This window comes from Ischnura elegans, chromosome 3 (assembly GCF_921293095.1).
Source record: "Ischnura elegans chromosome 3, ioIscEleg1.1, whole genome shotgun sequence".
Taxonomy (NCBI): Eukaryota; Metazoa; Arthropoda; class Insecta; order Odonata; family Coenagrionidae; genus Ischnura; species Ischnura elegans.
The window spans coordinates 18,642,307-18,660,713 of NC_060248.1; the positions used below are offsets into that span (position 1 = coordinate 18,642,307).

General features: G+C 38.8%; 1 protein-coding gene across 5 annotated transcripts in view; it reads right to left on the minus strand.

The window, feature by feature from the left end:
• Nucleotides 1-18,407, minus strand: part of LOC124155500 (unconventional myosin-XVIIIa) — a 730,850-nt gene that overhangs the window by 224,377 nt on the left and 488,066 nt on the right. For all 5 annotated transcript variants that reach the window (XM_046529364.1, XM_046529362.1, XM_046529363.1 and 2 more), the window contains 7 exons: nt 17,634-17,931; nt 16,593-16,785; nt 14,984-15,299; nt 13,349-13,514; nt 11,869-12,058; nt 8,576-8,728; nt 7,102-7,350 (listed from right to left, as the gene is read on the minus strand). In XM_046529364.1, coding sequence (XP_046385320.1) covers nt 7,102-7,350; nt 8,576-8,728; nt 11,869-12,058; nt 13,349-13,514; nt 14,984-15,299; nt 16,593-16,785; nt 17,634-17,931 — 1,565 coding nt within the window. The remainder of the gene's footprint in view (nt 1-7,101; nt 7,351-8,575; nt 8,729-11,868; nt 12,059-13,348; nt 13,515-14,983; nt 15,300-16,592; nt 16,786-17,633; nt 17,932-18,407) is intronic.

The following is an 18,407-nucleotide window of genomic DNA, read 5'->3' on the forward strand; positions in this document are numbered from 1 at the left end:
TTTCCATGTTTACATTACTAAACTCGAAACAAACATTTTCCATCATTAGTAAAATTAGACATTGCAATATTTCCACTGAGTTGCAATGCCTGATATTGCAATGTCTAATTTTACTAATATTCAGAACTTCCACCATATCGTACCCAACATCATACAAGATATTTTTCATCATCATTTCACATTCGGTCGTGTGTCCTCTTTTTTCACCTTCATTTTCTATGTATAGGCAATTGTATTATCGCCCATCGAGACCTATTTAACTAAGAATCTGATAAATATGCATATATGGCCGCTTGTATAATTCCCATGATCACTGAGACGTATTTGGCAAATCTAAGGGATTCAGGATTAATACTGCGAGGTTTTGTCGACCCGGAGAAAAACAAACGACGCGAATTTCACTTAGCAGCGATTATATTAACGACCCATGTTTCAGAAACAAAAAACACTGGAAAATGACATAATTTGTACATCTGGAACACTCGCTGCCGTGAATAAAACGTGGATAAGGGATATTTGCATGGTTGGCGACGGTCTTTCTGGCAAAAAGTTATTCCTTCCCTCTCCCTCCGTATTCCAAGCTATAGAACGAAAAATACTTTTCACCTGAAACAGCTTCCAAGAGCAGATGGCGATGTTTCGAGGAACCGTAGGGCAGGCAATTAGATCACAGACAAATGTTAATGTGATCCACAGATTTTAATTAACCGATCCAGGTTTCGAAAGTTTTCGATATTTTAATTGATCGATTTTTCGATGTTTTTATTAAACGATAACCGATCTCGACAAACTGCCATTTTCAATGTTCCTGAAAGCAGAGACGCGGAAGCAGCTTCCTGACTGAGATGTGGAAGTATCAGACATGAGAAAAAATGTTTAAAAACCATTTCAATTTTAAAGTCCACGAATTCCGCGTTAGAGTTCAGATTTTACGCACGTACATACAGCTTCCAATTAACGCCACAACTGAATCTCATACTGAACACTATCTAAATGCTCTTACACCTACTTTTAAAGTCTTATAAAAATCCTTTAAAACTAATCACACACTGTTTCGTTACATAACCAATTTATTTTACAAATTGTAACCAAGGAGAATGCAGTACAAGTTTTCCTCACGAAAATTGTTCATCTCCTTTGCCATGGCAAACAATTGAAGACAGTTCAACTGTATGTCATACTAAACGCTATCTTAATGCTCTTATTCCTACTTATAAAGTCTTATAAAAATCCTTTATGAACTAATCACACACTGTTTCGTTACATAACCAATCCATTTTACAAATTGTTACCAAGGAAAATGGAGTGGTAGTTTTCCTCACGAAAATTGTTCATCTCCTTTGCTTTTGCAAACAATTGAAGATAGCCCGCTAATAAAATATAACGAGCACTAACCAGGTATCACGACCCACATTTAAATAAGACCGCATCTCAAAATAAGTACGAGCTCAAGGTATTGGGGTAGAGCCAAGCGTGTGCCGATGCCTACCTCAACGAAGAACATGCTAGTGGTCAGGAAATAGGCGTCAAATTTTGGCAAGCAACGAACTAAATTTTAAAATTACTAGGGAATGAAACACTGAATATACTAATCCTTGGACAAAATTAAAATAAAAACCACCGAGAACTTGGCACCATGCAGCTTCCCGTCCTATTCTGCGGAAAGGTAAACGCCGTCATTACGAAGGCCAGCATTGAAATGGTAGGATGGGCAAAAGTTTGCGCACAAATACGAATTGCTCGGCCATCTATTGGGTACCTACCCTCATTAAAGTTCTAAACAGCATGTAGCCAGAAATTTGTTCCCAGAGGAGGGGGGGGGGAAGTATGCGGGTTACATATATTTACATCTAGTAAATTTTTAACGGTCAATGAGTTTAGTCAATTTAGTCAATATTTAGCCACTTCACACGCATCGGAAAAATAAACATTTAAATCGGCTTAACACTTCGCTTGCATAATTCTGAAAGTTATATTCATCATTCGTTATACACAAAAATTATGAAATGCACCTAACTATATCGAAAATTGAGTGGCAGAGGATAGGTACCCCTAGGCTAGCTAGTGGTCTCCTCGGGAGGTGTACGGTGGGTAGTCGCCATCAGGGGCGCAGCCAGGAATTAATGCTGGGAGGGTGTTTAGGTGCAACTAATACCGGGGTGTGTGGAGGTATGGTATACCCACCAGGATAAGCGATAGGAGCGAGATAATTAAATTGCGGAATTTTAAGAGAAACGGTTCAAAATGGTGAGTTTTATGGCTTTCTGAGGCATATTTTATTAATCATTACACTATTCTATTCTTTTAGTAATATCAATCCAATTAAGTAAAATGGATCAAACTTAAAAATTTCTCCGAGCTCTGGGAGGGGGGGGGGTTAACCCCCAAACCCCCCCCCCTCGCTGCGCCACTGGTCGCCATTAGGGGTAAAATAAGGAGGGGAAGGGCAGGGCTGAACCACCCAAAAAGACCTTCCCCTGGGGCTACGTGTCGGAACAGTTAATATTAAGGCACTCAACGAAGTTTGGCATTAAATGCTCTCACATTCAAATGAAAAATTTATGCTTAAATTTTCATAAAATCAAGAAATTTTAAAAGCATGAATTTTTAGAGTCAATTCCATGAGAGCCTTGTAGTCAAGTTAGCGTTACCATTGCGTTAGCTAACTGACGGATGGCTGCCGAAGATATACAACGCAATGATAATAAAAATGTATCAAGTGTAGCGATAAAAAGTTACGACGCGACGCGGGCGATTGATTTGTTAGCAATCGGCATGAAATATCTACAGCTCAGGTACGTCGATTTCTCAAGGGACTGCAGCCACACCAATTCAGCGCCCGTTCTATGGCGAAATTTCAGTGCCGAAAAACATGGGGCCGTTTCGGATCAATGGCACCGTGGCTAAACCGAAAGAAAAGCGTCGGCCTTGAATTCCAAATGGGTGGGTGTGGCGATTGTTAAGCGGCACTTATTCAACAAAAAAACCTCTCATTCCCATCATTGAAGCATTGAAGGTCATCTATTTGAGGAAGTATACGGCGAAATTGAGGCGCGGGCGGAATTGAGGCTTTAGGCAGATGAGTTCGCCGCTGAAATGACTGAGACACGCCCATATCCGATGAGAGTTTTACAACTTCTCTGGGCTACCTTTATTTTTTAACAAAAAAGATAAAAAGAGAATGAAAGGATATGCTCAAAAGCACTTGAACGAGCAGTGTCAAACTGCCCAAAAACTACCACTGAACCCCTGAATGAATAGGCTGCCATAGCCATCATCATGATCCAGTGGCGTAGCCAGGGGGGTGAGTCCGGGGGGTCCGGACCCCCCGTCCCCCGAAATATAAAAGCACAATTATTTTCCTTCATAAAAGAAAACAAATTATTGAAAAATCATGAATTTACTAAGTATTTTTTTAACAAACGAAGTTTTTTCGATTGTGAAAATTGTTAAAATTAGTTTAAAACCCATACTCTATTTTTTTTTTAATTTTCCCCCCTCGTTTTGGACCCCCCCCCCCTAACGGAATTCCTGGCTACGCCACTGTCATGATCATCAATGGTCAACAAATCCTCAGATTGGTTTGACGCAGCTCTCCACTCAACTCTTCTATCAGCTAATCTTTTCGCATCTATGTATTTCATCACTTTCAGATCCTTCTTTACTTGCAGCTATAGCAATATAGATCCCAAATATTGCGGTGATACTACGATAGCAACACAGAAGTAATTCAAGCCAGCTATCGAATTGTAAGACCGAAAAGAGAGGGAAAATGCAAGGAAGACCAATAAAAATGAACTATATATGTACACCACAAATATGTGCAGTAAAACTCTAATGAATGATGGAAGTGAACAACAACAACAGGTGTTGAGGAAAACAAAAACATATGGAAAGAATATGTGAAAGAACTATATGATAGTAAAGACGATCATTCTGAGATGGAGCTGGAAGAGGAATGGGAATGTGAAGAGGTGAATAGAGGACCAAACATACTGAGAAGAGAAGTGGAAAAGGCAATCAAGGATCTCAAGGAAAGGAAAGCAATGGGATGCGATAGAATACCATCAGAAGCATTAAAGAACCTAGGTAACAATGCAATGAGTCGATTAACAAATTTAATCAATAGGATATATGATACCGGGAGCTGGCCTGATGATCTACTTAAAACTATTCTAATACCAATACCAAAGAAATTTAATGCCAAAGAATGTAAAGACTATAGGACAATTAGTCTTATATGCCATGTTACCAAAGTAATTACAAGGATTATATTAAAAAGAATCGAAGGAAGAATTAAAGAAAATATGGGAGAAGATCAATTTGGATTTAGAAAGGGTAAAGGGACTCGTGATGCAATAGGATGCTTGAGGATGATAGGAGAAAGAATGATGGAAGTGAATAGAGATTTGTACATTTGCTTTATTGATTGGGAAAAGGCATTTGATAAGGTTAATTGGAATGTGTTATTGAAAATTTTGAAAGACATTGGCATTGATTGGAAAGATAGGAGATTAATAAAGGAGATGTATTGTAGGCAGGTAGTAGTTATAAAAATTGGAGATGATGAAACAGAAGAAATTGGCATAGGAAGAGGAGTGAGGCAAGGGTGCTGCCTTTCTCCAGAGCTCTTCAATATTTATGCAGAAAAAATGATGGAGAAAGCTTTAGAAAAAGCTAGAGGAGTTGTAATAGGAGGAGAAAGAATAAAAACAATTAAATATGCAGATGATCAGGCAGTGCTGGCAGAAAGTGAAGAAGATTTACAACAAGTGATGGATGATATAATGGATGTGGGGAGGGAATTTGGAATGAACTTAAACATAAATAAAACCAAGGTGATGAGAATCAGCAGAAAAGAAGGTTGTGTTTGTATATCCTTAGAAGGAAATATCATACAGCAAGTACAGACTTTCCAATATTTGGGAAGTCTGGTAAGATGGAATGGAAGTTGTACTGAGGAAATAAGAAGAAGGATATCAATAGGTAAAGGAGCGTATGGAAAGGTAAAAGCATTGTTAACAGCAAAAAGAATTCCAATAGAGATGAGGAAGAGGTTTATGAAATGTTTTGTGTGGAGTGTAGTGTTGTACGGATGTGAATCATGGACTGTTAAAAAGAAGGAGGAGAGATATTTAGAAAGTTTTGAAATGTGGGTATGGAGACGAATGTTGAAAGTGAAGTGGACTGACAGAGTGAAGAATGAGGAAGTTCTAAGAAGAATAGGCGAGGAAAGAAAATTAATACATATGATTCATAAGAGGAAGGCAAGTTGGTTAGGGCATATATTAAGAAGGAATTGTTTGGAACGGAGAATAATAGAAGGGAAGATAGAAGGAAAGAGAGGAAGAGGAAGAAGGAGGATGGGAATGTTGGATGATATAAGAAGAGGAAGAAAATACAAAGACCTAAAGGAGGATGCTCAGGATAGAGAAAGATGGAGAGAAGTCCAGTGGAAACCTGTCTAAGGACAGTAATCACTGATGATGATGATGAAAACTCTAATGTGATGTTCCATATTAACCAGCCTAAACCTGTAAATTACCTATAATAATAGCACGAACTGACAAACAATATTTTTTTTGCTTTTGCTTATTTCACAGGAGCGTGATGGCCAAGTGGGTAGAATGTTGGACTACATGCAAGAGTTCCACGTTCAAATCCCAGCTGAAGCACTAGCTCCCATGTGGCTCCCATGTCAGTGGTGATCGCTATCCTTTTTATCGAAACTAACCTTCAGATTGCATCATTGAGTTAATTTACAACGAAAAGATGAAAGTTAACCTCACTAGGTGTATGTTATTACATGGCACAAAAATCTAACCTTCTTGTTTCCAGACAAACCAATTACAAACATATTAAATTATACGAGGATTCCATGACCTTTTCTTTAACGGAAAAAAACATAAAATACTAAATAGCAAATATATATGTTGCTCTGAGTCTCAACCATAAGTATACACCTCATGGCTGAAGTTTCTGATTTCCCTGATTTACACCGGAATCACACCTCCATTAGCATTTTAAATATCTTGTGTGCTGAGAGGCAGGCCTACTTTGATATGAGAGGTGCCTTTTGTCTAATCCCATTACAAGCAGAAAAACTCCATTTTCAGCAGTTGAGTCCTAGTGAACTGACAGCCAGATGGTCAAAAGTCTTTTGGTCTTCCACTAACAAAGCCATAATGACAGACCGAGTGAGAGACCCTTCAATTTGATACATATGTTCTACCGAGGAACTACACGGAATCAAATATGCCTGGGTAACTTAGTAACAGTGGTAGAGTACCCACTGCAAATTCAGGCGATCCAGATTCAAATCTTGACCAGGATAAATTATTTTTCTTCTGTGGAGTCATCGAATTTGTGGGCAATCATGGGTGACTCCATTACAGCACTGAATAGTCCCCAGCTATGTATTTCCTTAAATAATGTCTATGGTGAAGCATTCAAAGTTCTAGCTTTGGCCTCAGAACTGCAGGGCTATGTGCAAAAACATGATGTCTTGAGACATTGCATGCATGGCACCATAAATCACCTTGTTCTTTAAAGCCAATAAAAGTCTGCAGAGGAAAATTATGCCTAAATGGCTTTAGTGATAAAGCACTTGGCACAAATTCCGTCCAAGTTCTCCTCATCAAGGGAAATCATTTTCCTATGCGGATTTTTTTGAATTGCATGCATAGTTTGCTCCCAACAGTGACTCCAACAGCTACTTATGAGTTTATTTCCTTGAATGACTTCAATATGTGCGATGAAACAATCTGATTTATGAGGTGTACACAACTGAGGTTCAAGACTAACAGGATTTCCAAGAACGGATGCCATACCAAATTCATTTTAATAGGCTTCTTGTGTGACACATTGCTATAGAACTTCTCTTCGGGATACTTCGCTCAGATGTGATACCAAATTTAAGCAAGGGAGCAATTGATACGATACTTTAATGCCTACCAAAACTGAACAATAATGCATGGTTTTTTAAGGTGATTCAAATTGAAGCCTCAACCAACAGCAACCTTATTAGAGGGACTGGAAACAGGGCAGTCTTCTCTGAAATGAAGCATGAAAAGGAAAAAGAATAAAAAGGTAGGTACTCACTTGGCTCATCCCCAGCCGGTAAGATGATGGATCAAGGTCCATTGCTTGCAGCATGTCCGTGATAACGGCTTGCTCGTCTTCCGATGGCAAAGAATTTCCTATGCCTGGGTCTGAGCTGATGTCGCTCCCTGACTGCACGGTTGATGGAGCGAGAAGGGAGAATCGTCGTCGGAATTCAGAGAAGAGCAAGTGATCTGGGAAGCCTTGCTTATAGAGCCGAGCAGCAGCAACTGTCTGGAAGCCTCTCAACTATATTGAAAAAAAAATAATAATAATAGAGCACTTGATAACTGTTTCCACATAATTAACATTTTTGAGAAAGTGCACCCATAAAATTGAATATGAGCAATAGTTCAAGTTAATCCTCGGAACTTCAAGGCAACTAAAATTATGTACACACATAAATATGTATTAAGTAAGTGAGAATTTTTAACAATAGCAAATGTTTTCAAAGAATGAGACAAATGAGGTAATTAAAAATTAATTAATTTAAGTATACCGGGACTAGCCACGGTGATAACTTTTACGGGAGTCACCCGCAATGCACAATTGTGCGAAAAATCCACAGAGAAAAAATCATTCGCCTTGACCGGGATTTGAACCCGGATCCCTCGATTTCCGGCCGAGTGCTTTAGCCAGTTAAGCTACCGAGGCGTCATTCTTCCCTGTGGAAATTTGTGGACTATACCGGACAAGGTGGTATGGACTGCTGAGCATATTATGCGACGAGCAGTCCAAATCGTGCGCACGGCGCCACAGCCGGAGAGTAAAGTCCGAACTTTGAACACATATAGGTGTTCTCTCTTTGACGAATTTAAGTATACCGGGACTAGCCACGGTGATAACTTTTACGGGAGTCACCCGCAATGCACAATTGTGCGAAAAATCCACAGAGAAAAAATCATTCGCCTTGACCGGGATTCGAACCCGGATCCCTCGATTTCCGGCCAACAAATTTAAAAATTAATTGATAAATGTGATTTTCCAACAAAGTAAACATAAAATTAAAAAATAGGAACATGCAAATTAAACATCTCTTTGACAATCGAATATTGAAGCCTGATAAAAAGCCTAAAATGAGTACACTTATTCCAAGTTGTAACATAAACATATGATTATTGAGAAAAGTTTTCAAGCAGAGAAGGAAAATACTCATAGCAATAATAATGGGACTTTGGAAATAATGACGAAAAATTAAGTTTATTACAGTGAAATTGAAGGGTATTGCTTTAAATTGTAATACCATTCTAAAAATGGACAAAAATTTCAATATTGAAGTAACATAGAGATGGGACCTTAATAGAACAAATATTTTACATCAACAGAAAAAAAATCTTTACTCATAAAAAATAAATTGTGATTGTCCCCAAAACTGAAGAATGAGCATGCAGTATTTAAAAAACATGTTCCATCCTCAACTATTGGCAAGATGCATGCAGCACTGTTATGGACTGAGGAACCTTAAATATCTCACCTGAGATCGCAAGAGAGGAACATTGAGGGGTATGTTGTTAATGTCTCCATTTCCTATTGTGGCCTTGACTTCACAGAGGCCAGCATCGTGTTGTGGCAGGAAGCAATGCACAAACTTTAGCCTTGTACGCCTCAGAGTCTCAATGAGGCCATCCTGAAATAATCAAGAAATAGCAATTAACAAAACCTTAATTGTAATTATCTCAATGCCACCAGAAGATGTGTTCACAAAGAAACAGGTGATGCAAATTCACTGCAATAATAAAAATAGCACGCCAAAATTTCATATATTGAGGGAGGGTTGCAAGATTCAAGCAGACTGATTTTGCACCTTCCAAAACTAAATGAAGTTTATTGGATGGCACAACCAAAAGATATTGCTGTGAGGTACGTAATGCACAGGTTATGCCTTAAAGTAAATTAGTTGAAACCTGCTGAACATAATAATACCTTTGTTTTTATAACTTATATTGGGGGAGCATGGTTTAAATTAGAGACCTTTGTACAGTGCCAAAACAAAAATCCTCAACGTATCCCATGGGAAGGAAATGGCCCCATTATACTGAGTGAATTTCACATGCCGGTGGATCAGTCTTGGGTGGCTTTACTCCCACATATCTAAACCAACCTACAGGAAAAATCACTGAGTGAGTGACTTGGCAGAATTACACAATTGCTAAAATGATGATGAGCTAGGTCAGGGAATGATTAGATGTGGTTGTGAAAGAGGGTAAATAAATGACTAAGCCCATGAACTGTAACTGACTAGTCAGCCAATAAAACACCTGCAGGTGGATGCCTTACGTAAACAGTGCAAACAATACAGAATTAAGCCTGATCATAAGAAATCAAACTATTTTTAAGATTTCAGAGCAAATAATGAGAGACTCAATATACGTACAGTTAATCACCATTAACTTGATAAGATTGATCAATTAAAATGTTTGGGCAGCACATAAGCACAAAATATAAGAGTAATTAAGGTATTTAAAAGAGACAGCTAATGAGAGAGGGATAACACTCTTTTCCCCAGCTAATGGTGGATAGACGTGATGCACTGAGTAACCAAAATCCTTAGAAAGGCAGTTTGGTAAAAAAGTGTGGTAAGAATAAAAATTATATGTAACCTAACATAGATAGATGAGAGGATTTTAGAGGGGTTAAAGAAAAGTTTCCAAAGGGACATATATCTATAGGGAATAAGGATGTGTACAAAAGATGTTATTTCAAGGAAATATGTTGAAGCAGCTATCTAAAATCATACCAAACTACTGAAATGTTGACATTATTATTAAAGTGTGCACCACAAAAGGTAAACTAGCATGGAGTATTTTGATATATTTTGGCAGCATCCCATCCCCTCTTCCATTCACAAAGAGGCCTACTCCCTATCATTCTATCAAAAAATCCCATTCTCTTCATTCCTCTCCCTCATTCTTCCCAACATTCAACCCTAAGCACTGTTTTCAACATCCCCTTGCTGCTCAGTACTCATTCCATCCATACCTTCTGTCTCCTCCGTATCTCATCAAGAAGCCTTCTCATCTCACTCACAATGTCCAGCACTTTGTCGTTCCTCCTCCTCTCCATCTTTCGTCATTCTCCTTTCTAAGGGTCCATTTTTCCAGTTTTCAAGGTCTTACACTCCAGATCAGACTCTTTACAAGCCCTTCCTATAAACTCTTAAATAAGGATCCTCTCATCAACTCTTTCCAATTCATGAACTCTGTATTTGCTATAGGGATTCCCTCCTCATATCCCTCCTGTTGCACCCATTTTCCTCCAATGTGCTGCCCAAATAGTTGAATTATTCTACCTGCTCAAGTTTTTTCCTACCTACCATTATATTGAGTCTCACATTCCTAGCTCACATTGCTTCATAGAACCGCTTAACTTTTGACTTTTTGTGATTACGCCTCAAGCCATACATCTCATAACGCTTGCATAATGTATCCACAAGAGCCGACAGCCACTTGGACCCTCACCAGTGAATCAACTATACTGCACCTCTCTCAACATCTCCTCAGCAAGCTCGTTAAAAAGCAATGTCAATCATGGACAGCCCCTCACCACTCCTCAGCCAATGCTTGCCCATTCTGATTCTCTGTTCACAACCCTCACTTGGGCACTCTTGGCCATAAAAAGATTACAAATGAATTGTCTATCCCTCCAATCTAAGCCTACTTTCATGAGTACATATATTCACCCTATCAAATGCTTTTTCAAAGTCCACGAAACAGGCATACACTTCCTGGTCATGTTCTAGGTTACTCTCCACGAGGGACCTCATTATTGCTATTGCATCATGAGTTGACTTCCATTTTCTGAAACCAAACTGATCTTCACCCAAATACTCATTTGCCCTCGCCTCCATTCGTCTGTTCAATATACCCAGTACCACTTTTGCCGCATGCGATATTAGGCTGATAGTCCTATAAAGTCCCCATTCCACAGCTTTCTTCTTTTTCGGAAGAGGAATTAAAACCGTCTTCACGAAATCCTGCAGCCAATATCCCTCCTCATAGTTCCTGCGTACTAGTTCAAAAAACCTTTTCTTACTATCCCTCCCTAGATTCTTCAAAAACTCACACTGTATATAGTCAACGCCCACTGCTTTCCTAGCATTCATATCACAAAGGGCTCTCTTGATTTCTGGGCCTAAGATCCTTAGACCAAGATTATCTTCCTCTATTGCACTTGCCTCCTCTACGTTCAATCTTTCCAGCCTGTCCTGCTGTCATACAGATCCTCCACATACTCCTTCCATCTACTCTGAGCCTTAATTTTTGAAATGGCTAGCCCGATAGTGATTTTACCTATTTCCTTCTACATTCCATTTCCTTGCATTTCTGATTTTCCTCAGCCTTTTGAATTTTAAATTTAATTTGACCAGAACTAGATTGCGATTTGAATCCATATCCGCCAGAGGGGAGTGGTGCGAGTTTTACCTTCCCACAGTGAATGACACTTGCCCTATGTCTCATTTCATGAAATCTGAGGATCACTTCATTGTACTCTATGTTTTAACGGAAAAGATAATTGGTAGTGTTTCCCACTTTCATTCCACCATTGCTTTTTACTTGACAATTTCACATGGACAACCTTTCGTCTGTCTCCTACCCTTCAACACATCTGACATGGGTGGCCGTACCGGGTGTAATTGAGAATTAATCCGGCCAAAAAAGCTTAAAGGGTGATAAGAATGTGCTAGTTTTTCCACTGCAACAAGGTGGTAGCCCAAAGGAAAGGAAAGTAGGGGTAAAAGAGGAAAAAAATATTTACTAAAATACTAACCACTTGGAATTTGACTTGCAGGCAAAGTGATTTCCTCTTAATTCCAGCCGTTCCTGAATCGAGAGTTCTCCGAATGCTTGAGGCTCTCCTCAGTGACTGGGAACCTTCAATGCCCACAGTGGTGCCACCGAGAGCTACACTTGAAACTGGTCCACTTCTTACACTGGCAAAGAGGCGACTCACTTCATCCCTTTGTTAAAAGAAGAAAAAATATTAGCTAATAAATGGTGGTTATTGGTGGTTTTGTTAGTTATACACTAAATATAAACCTAATAAGGAGTAGTGGAATAAGTGAAATGGCTATCTCAATCATAAGAAGTGATTGAAATGACAGATCTACTTGAAAGTCTAAAATTTTTTAAAGGGCTTTTATTCCTTGAAAGGATTATTTTCCAAGTTCCAAACTCAAATCATGAATTTATAATTAATCAGCAAACATTTTTGGTTTAAAATACAGAAATGACATTACTGATTTTCCAGTTTACTGGCCAGTGCTACAGAATGGACAAAATGATCACGGATAAAAATTCCTTTAAATGATACATTGGATAATCATAATGAAAAATAAGTTAGTTTTAAATCCACACTTATAATTTCAGGGTGCCAATACAGCAATTGTACTGTACTTTGTCTCAGACTCAGGTGGTGGCTCTTTGCCTCAGTTGGGACAGTCATATTGACTATCTTGCCTCTGGTTGCTACTTGATCAGAAGAATGATAATATTAACAAATACTGACACAGCCATCACGCTATATTATGCTCACATATATAGTAGACTGAAATATGGCATTGTAGCATGGGGAAATTCCCCTAAATCCGAACGAATCTTCAAATTACAAAAGTGGGCCATACGAATTATTTGTAATGCAAGACGAAGAGACAGTTGTAGAGACCTATTTAAAAAACTGAAGATTATGCCTCTGTCTTGTATTTACATGTATGAGTCAATATTATTGGTAAAAAATTTTGGAGGTAAATTTAACTTGAAGACAAATGAAAATGTTCATAATCATGATACGAGAAAAAAATCTAATTATATAACTAGTACTCACAACCTTTCTCTGTTCAGCAAAGGGCCTGCATATATGGGATGCAAATTGTTTAACAATTTACCAGATGGAATAAAAAATGTGCAAAGACTAGAATGTTTTAAACATAAATTAAAAGAATATTTACTTGACAATTGTTTTTACAATGTAAAAGAATACTTGTATAAAGACATGTAATATTGCTGTATTTTGTTTAAATTTCTTTATATATGTACTGTCACTTTATTGACGGGGCCTATATATGTCACTACATATCAACGGGACCAATAAAATATTTATTTATTATTACTACTGCGCTGAAACCTGGTTTGGTTTATCAATTGAAAATTCAGTTAATCATCATAATGAGTCTAAAAAAACTTCCACAACTGTAAATCTGAAATGATTACTTATAGTTAAAATACATATATTGATAGAAAAAGATGAGTACCTGGCAGAATCTTGAAGGAGTGATGCAGCCACTCGGGTGAGTGGGTTCTCCCGGGATGCTTTGAGCCACCCAGTGGTCGAGTACAAGACGGGATTGGTCCCTTGCAAATGGTTGAGGACAAACTGATCACCACCACCAGGTCCCTTCCTCAGAAGCACCTGATGCTCTGAAAACAACAAGATGATAGATACATAATGAAACTACATGCATGGAAGATACAATGGAAACTCTGTTTAAGGAGTGCTAAAAATCTCAGGAAAATCGCTAGCTATTCTGAGTGTTTGTTATATCTGATGGTGAAGGATGAATTAAGCCTCTCAATTCCCTTATTCACCTTTAATTACTATTTTTCTTTCATATCCATGCTATTACAAAGAGAAATAAGTTTGTGGTCATTTATAGTCTGTATACAGTAGGGTGGGGTATGGAGCTGCCAGTTACCTGAGTTTATTTATTTTTATTTATTTATTTATTTATGTCACACCAAAAACAGCACTAAGGCCTTTACATTGGGCTTATAAGCAAAATAAATTATATAAATATAATAATGAACATGTAAAAAAAAATAATATCATAAATAACAATCATTTTCAGCTTATACAACAGATAAAAAAGGTCAGTGTCAGAAAGATAGACTTTTCACTTGGTTATTAAAATTAGAGCGGGAGGCGAAGATGTCAAGAGAGGAAGAAGTATTGGAGAGTGAATTGAAAATAGAAGGTAGTTGGTCCACAAGCCGCGGTGGGAGGGAAGGACCAGCCATAAAAACTCTATGGGCCCGACTCAGGTAGCTGGTGGGCCCGTGTGGGACCGCGAGTGCCAGGAAAGGGTGGGGGGGAGGAAGGACTGACCATTAAAAACTCTACGAGACCGACTCAGGTAGCTGGGGCCCATGCCCGGGGTAGGTGTGTGGGTCCCTGAGCGCCAGGGAGGGGGGAAAGGACCGACCATTAAAAACTCTACCAGACCAACTCAGGTAGCTGGCGTACAGGCCCGCCACCTCCCTGAGTCAGTAGGCAAGCGCCGGGGGGAGGACAGGACCGATCACAAAAACTATGGGACGAACTCAGGTAGCCAGGCCCGTACACCACCCTACGGTACAGAGACTATAGTAGGATCATCTAATCTAATAATCGGCATATCAAAACTCATATAGAGGAAAACAATTTTCTTTCCACCACAATGACTTTTACCAGTGCACTAATGACCACTTCATAATGGGTTTCAAAAAATTTTGCATGGCAGCGTAAGATATTAACAATTGTATTTCTTTATTTTCCACATTAAGTCTAGAGCCCAGGGAGATCATTTTTCCATAATCCGTGGTTGGCTTCAGACGTAATGGATATTACTTATACATTTTACATTTTCCTTGCTTTCAATAAAGCAGTGCGACTAAGACCATACATCATAATAGTGTTTTAATTTTGATCTTTATAAGTTTGGCCTTTGAATAATGTGCAACAATAGAGGAAGTCAAACATTGTCAAATAACATGCATGGTACCACACCTTTTTATGGGAAACTGTTTTGACTCATAGTACATGCATAGCTCATTAAAATCTTACTTTATATCTCATGCATACTTCATTCATGTCATAGTTATGAAATCATAGCATGCACCTAAATCCTTACCTCTATCACTGTGGTTTTCAAACAGACGATGAAGGAATGAGTTGTCATCACTGGTTGCCTGATACAGCACTGCCTCCTCATCCAGCAACCACAAGAGGCCAGTGTGGCGTTCAGATTCCCTCAGGTCGGCCTGAGAGGAGCGTATCATGCGCAGGGAGTGGCCGGGAGGTGGTTTGTCGAGGAGGGCCACCAAGGGAGCCGGGCTCTGCCACAGCGAGCACCCGTCGCCACTCTTCCCCTTGCTCCCGTCCCCCTTGGGCACACCCTCATCCTCCATGTCCATCTCCTCATCATCGTAGGCAACGTCAATGTGCTCCTGCAGACACAAATATCACAACAGTCAATCCAAAAACAGCCTCATGGGAAAGGTCATTATTATTTCTCCAAATTTAGTGCCCTCTTAACCAGTGGCGCAGCGAGGGGGGTTTTAGGGGATAAACCCCTCCCAGAACTCGGAGAAATTTTAAAATTTAATCCATTTTACTTAATTGAATAAATATTACTCATAGAATAGTGTAAAGATTAATAAATATCCCTCAGAAAGTCATAAAAACTCATCATTTTGAACCATTTATCTTAAAAATTTTCTGGGGGAGGGCACCCACACCTCCCATATTCCATACCCCCCAGAATTAGTTGCTCCTAAAAACCCCCCAGCCTTAACTCCTAGCTGTGCATCCACTCTTAACAATATCCCTACCACATAGTATATGGCAAATCCTGTGACAGAACCAGAATAAGTAAAATTAATGAGCCTCCCCACTGTGACAAGGGTACATTATCTTATCCAATATTTTACTTATTCAAAAAGGGTAAATCATCAGAAAAAACATCCTGTTTTACAAAACTGAGTAAAAAACTACTACATAATAATCCATTAACAAAAATGTACATGAAACAGGTATACTTCCCCAATGAAAAAATTGTATAAACCTGTATAAAATTCGTATACATTCGTATAAGAATGGGGAAAACACATCCACTATGGCTGACACCAAATTGGCATCACGCCAGTGTTGATCACGGAGCTGTCTGATGCCAATTGGTGAAAATAGACAAAGAAATAACTTTGCTCCTCACCAAACTACAAAACATTGGTGTTGCAGTGAATGTATTAATCATTAAACCAATCCATCATTTCACCTACATCAAAGCTCATTTTTTCAAATGACAGTTAGGTTTTGTCATATATAGTCATTTATACAGTGGGTACCATTTCCAAGGTGTACATAAGTGTCCTTACAAAAACTCAAACAACCAATGGAATGTATAGAATGTAAACTTTAAATCCTAAAAATCCAAGATATTGACAAAATCTTCAACTTCTAAATTTTCTTTCAATGTTTCTCTTTTAAATTCACACGTACATATTAGGATGCTTGCTTTATAATCATTTTTATAAAAGACTAAATTTAAAAGAGGTGAGGGGGACTCATAAGCACAATAGGAGCCCATCCGAAAAAATAGTAAGCACTCATTTGCTCACTACGAATGCATTACCATGCACATCATGCCATGAGGGATGAAACAGAACATCATGAAAGAAGGTATCACCTACAAATAATTTTACCATAGCAGGAGCTTAAAAAGGTCACACAGTGCTACTCACCTGCATGTATCTATCCCGAGGTGCCACCAACGCTGTTTGATGGAAGAGAAGTTGCAGTCGCTCTTGAAGGTAATTGTGACACAGGTCATGAAACGTTGCTCCCCCTTGCTTGGCGCAAGAAGTGGGATTCTGAAAACCAGGTGTGTCCACCACTAGGAGGGATGAAACAGTGTGCACAGTGGTGCAGATGGATCTGAAAAAAATATAATTAGCAATCAATACAAACATGTGCTTTTAGTACATACAATACATTGACAAAACGAATATACAGAAATCAATATAAGAGTGAACCTTTCAATATAATAAATGCAGCACAAAATTATCATGAACCCATGGCCCATAATTAGTTGAATTCATGATAATTTGATTAATGTTGGGGGTGGTCATATGAATACTCAGCCCAGAATATTTCTCTGGCTATGCCTACGTGTACCAAGCGCCATTTTCACAATGAAGCCTGGTGCATTGGTGATCTCATGAAAATTATGCTTGTTTTATGGAAACTGGTTAAGGTTCCGTACACATAGTAATGTGGAATTAAAAAATTTGGTGCATGATAAGTATTTTCACAGAATAAACTCGCAAGGTTTGAATGAATTATATGAAGATTATAACACCTCCACATCAAATTATACAGGTTCATTTAAGCCAACCAATTTGCACTGATATGAATAATTAAGTCCCTGAAGAAGGTTGATAAGGCATATATGAGCTTCAAAATGACATTTGGTGCATTTGCGACCAGATAAACATGATGCTCAGTACACTGAAACTGGTAACAGTCGCATACACATTGGTAATAATACGGAATTTGCAAAGTTGCTGTATAATAAGAATTTTTGCTGAATCAACTCGCCAAGGATTGAATTATTACATTTTGATTATAACTACTCCACATCAAGGGACACAGTGTGATTTGAGTCACCCAATTTGCATAAATATGAATAATTAATCCGATGAAGGAGATTGATAAAGAACCAAAGAGCTAGATGCCCCTGTATGGACTGCTCTACCTTTGCCATTGGTGGACGACCGACTTACCTGTTGATTAGAGCGACAACTGCATTCAGCACTTCCCCGTACATTCCCACCACTGCACCCTCGAGCGCCTCCACCCCACTCATCCCGGTGGACGTGTGGTTCTCAATGGGAGATGGAGTGCGGAAGGACGAAGAAGCCGAGCGCGGCAGCAGCGGTGTCCCTGCACCACCCGCACCCACTCCCCCTCCATTCAGCACGTTGCGAACCAGTTCCTCCACTGACGTTCCGAGCAAGCGTGCCGCCCTTTGAGCAGCCTGCGGGTTTGCAAACTGCCACCTGCCACTAGCACCATTCCCAGCTGCGATAAATTGAAAAAAATAAATGTTTGCATCAATGGATTGCACTACAACTTGCATGAATCAATTTACAGAAAAAAAAGCATTAGGGGAAAAGTGTTTTTTGTAATAAGAATATACTTGCAAGTATGTATTTGCTTCAAAAATGGCTTCAAGTACATATTAGAGCAAAATAATTAACATAAAGGTGATTGGACACACAAAAATTCAGCCAGATTTTCAATAATTAGGACAAGCAGTCAAAAAAGAAAACAAACGTTTTACTTGTAAATTACTCAGTAAAATTATTTTACTGTGTTGCCATTTGAAGCAATTAGTTCAGAAATACAAGTATTCTTGCAGTGTAATTGTGACATATGAATGAAGGCCAGAGTGAGTGAGGGTAGTCAAGGGGTTCAAACCCCCAGACATGATAGGGAGATTAGTGAAAAGTCAACATCCTTCAAATCAAACCTACTCAAAATGTACCCCCTCTAAA